Source organism: Pan paniscus, chromosome 6, assembly GCF_029289425.2.
Source record: "Pan paniscus chromosome 6, NHGRI_mPanPan1-v2.0_pri, whole genome shotgun sequence".
Lineage (NCBI taxonomy): Eukaryota > Metazoa > Chordata > Mammalia > Primates > Hominidae > Pan > Pan paniscus.
In genome coordinates this window covers 187,008,141-187,017,276 of record NC_073255.2, presented here as the reverse complement: position 1 = coordinate 187,017,276, position 9,136 = coordinate 187,008,141, and the positions used below count along the sequence as shown (strand labels likewise).

The 9,136-nt window shown below is 43.1% G+C and overlaps 1 protein-coding gene across 1 annotated transcript; it reads right to left on the bottom strand.

Annotated features, from left to right (window-relative positions):
• Nucleotides 1-1,398: 1,398 nt before the first annotated feature.
• On the bottom strand, nt 1,399-8,007 carry GIMAP4 (GTPase, IMAP family member 4). The gene is made up of 3 exons (XM_003815051.5): nt 7,923-8,007; nt 5,402-5,473; nt 1,399-3,223 (listed from the first exon to the last, which is right to left on the bottom strand). The coding sequence occupies exons 2-3, from the start codon at nt 5,457-5,459 to the stop codon at nt 2,292-2,294; spliced, it is 990 nt and encodes a 329-aa protein (XP_003815099.1). The 5' UTR covers nt 5,460-5,473; nt 7,923-8,007; the 3' UTR covers nt 1,399-2,291.
• Between the last annotated feature and the right edge of the window lie 1,129 nt (nt 8,008-9,136).

Sequence of the window (9,136 nt, the reverse complement as noted above, 5' to 3'; positions counted from 1 at the left end):
AAATTTACAAGAAGAAAACAAACCCATCAAAAAGTGGGCAAAGGATATGAACAGACAATTCTCAAAGGAAGACGTTTATGCAGCCAAAAAACACATGAAAAAATGCTCATCATCAGTGGCCATCAGAGAAATGCAAATCAAAACCACAATGAGATACCATCTCACACCAGTTAGAATGGCGATCATTAAAAAGTCAGGAAACAACAGGTGCTGGGTGCTGGAGAGGATGTGGAGAAATAGGAACACTTTTACACTGTTGGTGGGACTGTAAACTAGTTCAACCATTGTGAAAGTCAATGTGGCGATTCCTCAGGGATCTTGAACTAGAAATACTATTTGACCCAGCCAGCCCATTACTAGGTATATACCCAAAGGATTATAAATCATGCTGCTATAAAGACACATGCACACGTATGTTTATTGCAGCACTGTTCACAATAGCAAAGACTTGGAACCAACCCAAATGTCCAACAACAATAGACTGGATTAAGAAAATGTGGCACATATACACCATGGAATACTATGCAGCCATAAAAATGATGAGTTAATGTCCTTTGTAGGGACATGGATGAAACTGGAAGCCATCATTCTCAGCAAACTATTGCAAGGACAGAAAACCAAACACCGCATATTCTCACTCATAGGTGGGAATTGAACAATGAGAACACATGGACACAGGGTGGGGAACATCACACACCGGGGCCTGTTGTGGGGTGGGGGGAGGGGTGAGGGATAGCATTAGGCGATATACCTAATGCTAAATGACAAGTTAATGGGTGCAGCACACCAGCATGGCACATGCATACATATGTAACAAACCTGCACATTGTGCACATGTACCCTAAAACTTAAAGTATAATAATAATAAAATTTAAAAAAAAAAGAAATGTATATCCTATTTTGGACAAAATGATTTAGGGCATGGAGAAGCCAATTTCAAGATGGCAGAACATGGAATGTTGGCATAATCACATGTGACCTCTAGGACATACTGGTAGAACATGAAAACATGCTTTCAGGATTTCTAGAAATTATTAGGTGAGGAGAGCCCAGTAGAAAAGTAGAAAAGGGATAGGAACTTCAACTATCGCTATCTCTATAGTAAAGGGAATTTTTGCACCAACAAAACTACACAGGTCTCAGAAACCTTGGTTACTCATAATTTCCATCAGCACATAATGAAGATCCAAGGAAGTTGTGGTCTTTGGCTGATAAATGGGTTGAGATTGTGGCTCAAATCTTCTAGGGAAAGGGGGAAGGGGAGATGTCATGAGGGTAGACAAAGTCTAGCTCCAAAATCATCTTGAACTTTTACCATAAAGTGAAATTCATCCCTGTATTATTAGAAGTAGCAGTAGTATTTTCCAAGACAAAACAGGTTCCAATTCTGCACAAATATGAGATAATTGAAAAGTTTTATTATAAACAACATAAGCAAAAAATTCAATGCAGTGGGGGCAGAAGTGTGTGGATGACCTGCCAAACAATAAGTATTCAAAGTGTTGAGTGAGGGAGGTGAGGTTGCAACTATCTTTCTCTAGAAAAGAAGAGAACTGGGTATTCATCAAATTGGTTAAATTGAGGTTCGTCAAAGAGTTTCTACAGATAGAGCTGAATATACTAAACATTGCTCTATTATCTGTTGAATTGCTGTCTTTCACTTTTTCAGCATTTGGGGATCATTATTTAATTGAATTTGTAGAGATCGATTTTCCAGACAGGTCTCTGTTCTTCAATGAACAAATGATAAGAAACAATTTGACTCCTTATATGACAATGGAATTAAATAAATTGACACTCATCTAGGAATAATTCTACAATCCTCTCCATCTCTAAGATTACCTACTGCAAACAAAGAATTGATCTTTCTTTCTCAAAAACCACATGGTTAAGATGATCACTGTGACTCTGAATGCAAGAATAAGTGAGTGGAAGCTACAAGGGGAGATTATCTGCCAACATAGAAAGAATCTAGAAGAAAAGATTTTATTACAGGTAACATGACATAGCTTGGAGCCATCTTTTTGGTCTCTTGCATACATTTTCTCTGCATGTCTAAGGAAGAATTCACAAGGTAGCAAGCACCAATACTTTCTGCTTTGGAGTTTCACAAATTGAAAATTTGTCCCTCTCTTGTTAAGTCAATCAAACATCTACCAATGGCCAATGGTGGTCCTTAGTTACGAGTGCCTGAGAGACAGAAACTAGAGCACTCGACTATGCTAAATAAGTAAGTATGGGGCAAGGTTGCCAGAGAATATGCAGAAAATACAAACAGATTTTCATTAAGTTTAATCTTCCGCGAACAGACGTAACAAAATAAAGGAAGCAATCTGTAACGCTGTCATGATTAATTCAAGTATCCCATCCTTACTCTCCACTTCCGTTCTTGCCCTTTGCTGCCTTACAGCATAGTGAGCCTCCTGTTCTGCTAGTTTCTTCTCCATTTGCTTCTTTCTCTTTTCCTGCTCCACTTTATCTTCCAGCTTTCTGATTTTCTCTTCATACTCCTCTCTTATCCGCGCTTTCTCTCTCTCCAGCTCCACTCTGTGGAGTTCTTGCATTGCTTGTGTTTGCTTCTGGATCTCCTCCTCCGCCCTTTGGTACATCCTATTAGTGTAGCAGCCTTCCTTGTTCTCCCTCACCACGCGCTGGATCAGGCCCAGCAACTGTGCCCTCTGGGCCTCCTGCTCAGCGCCTGTTGCCTTGTTGTTTAACGCACAGTAGCGGTCACCGAAAATGTCCATCAAGTCTTGAATGTCTTCTGGAGCTTCCCTTAAGTAGTCATGCAAATTGGTGTCACCTAAGTCATCTTTCCGGGTGAATATGAGAATCATGAAACTTCTAGCCCTCTCTCCAAACATTTTCAGGATCTTCTCTGTGGCTTTGTGCTCTTCCTCAGTGTAACGGCCCAGTGGAACCACCAGAAGCAGAGCATGAGGCCCTGGGGAGGTCAGAAGAATGCAGCGAATAATCTCCTTGGACGTTTCAGCATTGGGCACCTCTGTGTCGAAAATGCCCGGTGTGTCAACTACGACAAGTTCTGTTTCCTTCCATGAGCTGCTGCGTTTCTCACACTTCTTGGTAATGGATTTTGCTGCAGTGCCAGAATGAAACACTTTCCGGCCAAGGATGCTGTTTCCTGTTGCACTTTTTCCTGCTCCGGTTTTACCCACTAACACAATTCTCAATTGGGAATTTCTGGGCTCTTGCCTTCCAGGCCCTGGGACATCAAGAAAAAAAAAAGCCATGCTGTTAGAATCTACCTCTAATAGATTCCCCTGCAGAGTCCTCACCCCCAGTGCCCTCCTCCATTACTGGCTGTGGGGGCTTCTCCTGATGTTACTGCTGCACTCAGAGATTCCTGTGGGCCTGATGCTCATTTTTCAGTACTTGGGCAACTGGCCTTTCCCTTAATCTCCTATCTTCAATCTTGCTTTTTAGGATTCCTTTGAGCTTCTCAGTCTGACCTTTTGTAGCTATGTAGCCCAGAGGAAGAAATAAAATGGTTTCAGTAGAGAACTATGAGCTGCCAATAATAGCTGTTTGTACCTTTATTTTTTCTTTTTTTCTTTTTGAGACGGAGTTTCACTCTTGTTGCCCAGGCTGAAGTGCAGTGGCATGATCTCGGCTCACTACAACCTCTGCCTCCTGGGTTCAAGCGATTCTCCTGCCTCAGCCTCCCAAGTAGCTGAGATTACAGGCATGCACCACCATGCCCGGATAATTTTTGTATTTTTAGTAGAGACGGGGTTTCGCCATGTTGATCAGGCCGGTCTCAAACTGCTGACCTCAGATGATCCACCCGCCTCGGCCTCCCAAAGTGCTGGGATTACGGGCATGAGCCACTGCACCCGGCCAGCTGTTTCTTTCTAAATAAGGTCGTGCAGGGAGTAACCCAAGATTTGACTTTAGCATATCTGTAGTGGAGATTTATTTTCCCAATTTATATTCAAAATGAAGCATTTCTTCTTCCCATTAAGAAGCCAGGGAAGTGGGTTATGCAACTTATCATTATTCTTAAAATACACCTTCCCACGTTTGATAACCAGAATCCTGGGATGAAAGAAGCGTATTTCCGAAAGTGATGTGACTGAGAACACTGGATACAGGAAGGCTAAGATTATCTAAGGAAAAACGTGGGCTGGCGTTCACATTTTTAGTTAGCATCACAGCAGAAGGCTCTGTCCTAAGGATATCCTGAGGGCATTTTTTGGCCATAGGGAAGGAAGTAGGAGAATCATGGGAGGCAAAATGACAAAGCACCAAAGGCCAGCTCCAACACTGCAACAGTTAGTCAGTGTTGAGAGCATATGGTGACAATCCATGGAGGAGATTGTAAATGTAGCCACAATCTATTCCCATCCCTGGATGCATGCCTCTGGGATGTAGATTTGCAGTTCCTCCCATCAAGATGCTATCTGTCTCTTCAACTGTTGAATCTGGGTGGGCCTTATGACTTGCTCTGGACAGTAGGACAGTAGAAAGCCTGGTGCAAGCAGAGACTCCAAAAGTGCTTATGCACTGTGGCTTGCCTTTTCTTTCTGCTCCTCCTGCAACTGCCTTAAAAGGAAGCCTGGGCTAGCCTTCTTGATGATAAGAACAAGGCCCAGTTATCTCTATTACCCTTGCTGTCTGAGAGCTTGCTAACTACCAGACATGTCCATAAGGCTATCCAAGACCATTCAGTTGCATACCAGGCACTAGCTCACCCCAGATGCATGAGTGAGTGCCTGAGATGAGCCAAGCTGGTCCAGACCCAAGAACGGCCCAGTGAACCCACAGAATTAAGAAACAACTAAATGGCTGATGTTTTAAGCTATGAAACTTTGGGGTAGTTTATTAAACCAGCAAAATCTCAACTGATATAGTCAATTTCTATGGGTAAGGAAGAAAATGGAGGGTCATGTGATACACTGAATGAGCCAGCCAGTTTAATTTGTTGGTTATAGAGAGACCACCAGGAGCTGGGAAATTAGAGACCAGGGTGAGGGATCAATTACTCCCACATTCCTCATTCCCAGTTCTCCTCCAGGCTGAAGAAAGGGGCAGAAAAACAATCAGAGAGGCTACAACCAGCTGTTCTGGTGTGTCCATGTTGTAGGAAGCAGGAGGTAAGAAACTGTGCCGAGCCCTGGGTCAATCAGAGGATATTTAATCTCTCTTCTGCTTAGCTGCTTAGCCACACCATGGGCAGAAAGTGCAGAGGGTCAAGAAAGATGAAAGAGCAGGTCAAATGAGGAGAAAATGAGAAAAGAGGTTGGAAATATTTTTCTCCTGCTCAAATGGGGACTGGGTGGCAAGGCAGGAGAACCCCACCCTATTCCCCCCCAAATCCCCCCACCCCCACCTGCTAACCTCCCTGCAGCCCTGGTCTGGGGAGCACTGAATGCCCTCTCACCATAACTGGCCCCTGGTGTGCTGGGGTTGAAGCTCACACTGCCGTATTGGGCTGCCATTGTCGCTTGAACTCCTGTAGATCAAGAAACATAACCATGTCATTTTAGGGAAATGGAAGCAACTAGAATCCCTGACTGCCTGTAGTCAACAACAACTTTCTTTTTGCCATGAGCTTGCTACATTGATTTCTCCTGCTCCATTTCCCAAAAGTCTCCTCAACCCTCCATTTTCAGTTTCATTTTCAGATTGTTCCTTTTTCTTTACACAAACATAAATGCTTCCAGTGCTTCCTCACAGGGGTTCTGGCCCCTTCCCCCCTCTAGAGATTCGTGGCTTGGATGTGTTTATATGAGGTCTGTAGCCTACACCCTCCTCAGAGTTCCAAACTTTTATATCTCACTCAGCTTATAAAAGTTCCAAACTTTTGTATCTCACTCCATTTGGCTATTTCATGGGCATCTCAAACAGAACCTGGCCTAAATTAAGCCCTGACCTCCACATCCTGTCTGCCTTCCTGGCTCCCCGCTCAGCAGATGACACCAACATCTAGCCCCGTGGCTCCTGCAGAACTTTGGGGTCATCTACAACTCTTTTATCCTCTCTCTCTCATCAGCCCATCACCAAATCCTGTTGATTCCACTTCCAAAAAACTCGAAATTACCCATTTCTCTCCATCTTTGTGCTAATACAACCCACTGTCAATTGTATGCAACTTAACAGGCTTCTAATTGATCATCTCCCCTTCAATCCCTTTTCTACTCTACAATCAGATGTTCTTTTAAAACTAAAATTTGATATTTTTTCTTGTTTAAATTTCCTAGTGGCTTACTATTGGTTTCAAAATAACTGAAGTCCTCAGAATGGCCCATAGGCCCTGTGTGATCAGCTCTCTCCTCTCTCCTATGTGTGAGCCACACTACCCTCAATGTCCTGGAAATCTAGGCTCCTTCCACCTTCAAGGCCTTTGCAGTTATCATTCCTTCTCTTTGGAGCACTCACCCTCCAACCTAGTGCCCAGCTTGTTCCTGCTCAACCCGCAGGCCTCGGCTCTCCAGAGTCTTCCCCAACACCACTGTCTACCAGCAACACCCTCTGTTATGATCCACTGCACCCCAGAGGCTTCTTACAGAATATGTATTACTTTAGGAAGTTAATTGCTTGATTTTTTTACTGCCTCCTCTTATACTACAAGCTTTTTGATGAGAAGACCACATATGTCTTGTATTTCTCATTATTCCCTGGGGACAAGCACAATACTGGGCAAAGAATGGTTATCGATCATTGTTTGTTAAATAAATAAATAGATAATCTCCCTGCTTCTTGCTTTTGATTGATCATTATGTCCAGCCCACATCTGATCTGTGAAAATGACAATCCATTCCTTTATTAATTAATATGTAGTGTTATAGAAGCATGGTATTAATTTTAAATGTTTTATTTCATTGCTACCTACAAACATTTTGCAATGGAGAAAGATATTTGAAGAACTCTTATTGGAGCAGACTTTGAACAAAACAGGCAGAAAATGGTAGTTGTTAAAGACAGTCACCTCATAGGAAGCCAACAAATATGAAATACTGTGAAAAGCCAGATCTTTCTTTTGAAAGAATGACTATTTCTTTATCCTTCAAGAATAGGGTATAGGAAACAGCTTCTTGTAAACAAGAGAAATCATGGAATTTTTAAAAATCAGCTTTGGTGGCTGGTGTTAGGAGAGAGGATAGGACACCAGCAAGAAGAAAACAATACTGTGACATTCTGGGTTTTTGTGACATTCTCTGGGTGTTTCTTCATATCCTCCTTCTAGTATGTGGGCTCTTTAATGCTGCTCTGCTGTTAATAATTCAGAGGCAAAGCCAGGAGACTGTGCTTCTGTAGGTGCTGACTTCAGGTGGCTGAATTCTCCTTTCTCTGCCTAAGGAACAAGCACCCATCAGCATCCAGCTTCTCCTGAACTGTAGAGAGTCACACCAGGTGGCATCTCCCTCCTCCTACCCGCTAAAGGGGAGCTCAATGCCCAGTAAACCCAGGACTGTCCCTGAGGAGGCAGTTTCCCTAACGGGCAGCTCCAAGCAGACAGTTAACCCTGTAACAAGACCTCAGACTGCAGAGCCTCCAATCCTGACCTGGGTGCAGTCTTTGTGGGGCCACATATGGAGCTGTGCCCCTTACACATCCCAATGTTCTTCTTCCCACCAGCTCCCCCAGAGCTAATTCTGTCCGCTCACCCAACTTTATCCCTGGAAGAATCAAAGTTTCTATATAAATTCCACAACCAGCGAAAGGAAACATTTATTTGTAAAACAAGTATCCTCTGAGCAGCAATCCCTGAAAGAGGCATTAATTTGTAGGGCTCAGCCTTAAAAACAGATTACAACCTAAAATTAGCAAAGACAGGAAACAGGAACCAACGAGAATATAGTCTGAAAACATGTTTACCAGACGATTTAAGATACAGGTCCCTCCTCACCAAAATCGCACATTCGTCCTGACCCCCACCACACACACCCCTATTCCCTTACCTGAAAAATCAGGATCTTGCACCCCTCTCTGATTTTGCACACAATACTAAGCCAGGATGTTGAGAAACAGGAAAAGAGAGGAAGTGAGGGGAGGAGCTGTCCAGATTTACTTGTGCAAGGGACCTGCCCACCTGATCATCCAGCAGCTCTAATAGAACTTTCTGCAGGGATGGGGTTGTTCTGTGCTGTCCAAGATGGTGACCCTTAGCCACATGTGACTACTGAGCACTTGAAATGTGACGAGTGTGATTGCAGTTCTGAATTTTAAATTTTATTTTGTTTCAATTTATTTAAAGTTAAATAGCTACTCCATTGTCAGAATTCTAAAAGGCAAAGTCAGGCAGAACAACTTGCACCAGGCATTTTCCCCAGAAGGAAAGAAGGAATATTCAGCTTGGTATGCCTGGTGGCTACCATACTGAACCTTGCAAAGGCTCTGCAGTGAGACAAAAAACATGGGTCACACTGTGACATTCTGGAAGAAACTGCTGGGCCAAAACTAGAGAGTCACCAGTTATTCTGAAAGACCCTTGAGCCCCTGAACCCCTGCTCAGCACAACAGGCCTCCCAGCTAAGCCCCCATACCCCTTTCTCCCAGTACCTCAGGTATGTCCTCTGAGTCCACAGTGTGTCCTTATTTCCAGGGTATGTCCATGAGTCATCTACTAGAAGCAAAAGAGAGTAAATGACTTTCACTGGACTGACTAGGATGGGCCCAAATTCACCTCCTGAGATGGTCCTGGAACCATTGAAATATTCTAAACACTGACATCTGACACTACTTACCACTAAAATGGAAACTTTGAGAGTATTGTAATGGGGTCCCAGCTCACCGTTATAACCAGTTATTTTTCCATTGTAAAAGGGGTCTCAATTTACCTTTATACCCCACAGCTGAGACCTTATTTAGAATTACATAGCACTTTAATAATTATAAAATTGCTAATAATTCTAAAGAGAACTGTAAGAGACAAGACATACATTTCTTTGAGGATAGAATGTGATTGGCCCTGGGTATACAAGCACAGGATGGCTACACTAAAAAGCAGAACAAGGCAATGGAATACATCTTGCACCAACAGTAAGGATAATTTACATTCCAGAGCAACATGACTTAAATAACAAAGACCACTTGGTCCCTTGGTTTGACAGGCAAACGAAGGCAAGTCCAAAAGAACAGGCAGCATGAGAAAGCATCTCCGTGATTCTGAACT

Coding starts and splice junctions, on each gene's coding strand:
- GIMAP4 (XM_003815051.5), bottom strand. CDS start 5,459: ATGGCAGCCCAATACGGCAGTGTGAGCTTCAACCCCAGCACACCAGGG. Junction 3,224..5,401: donor CACACCAGGGGCCAGTTATG/GTGAGAGGGCAT, acceptor TTGATGTCCCAG/GGCCTGGAAGGCAAGAGCCC.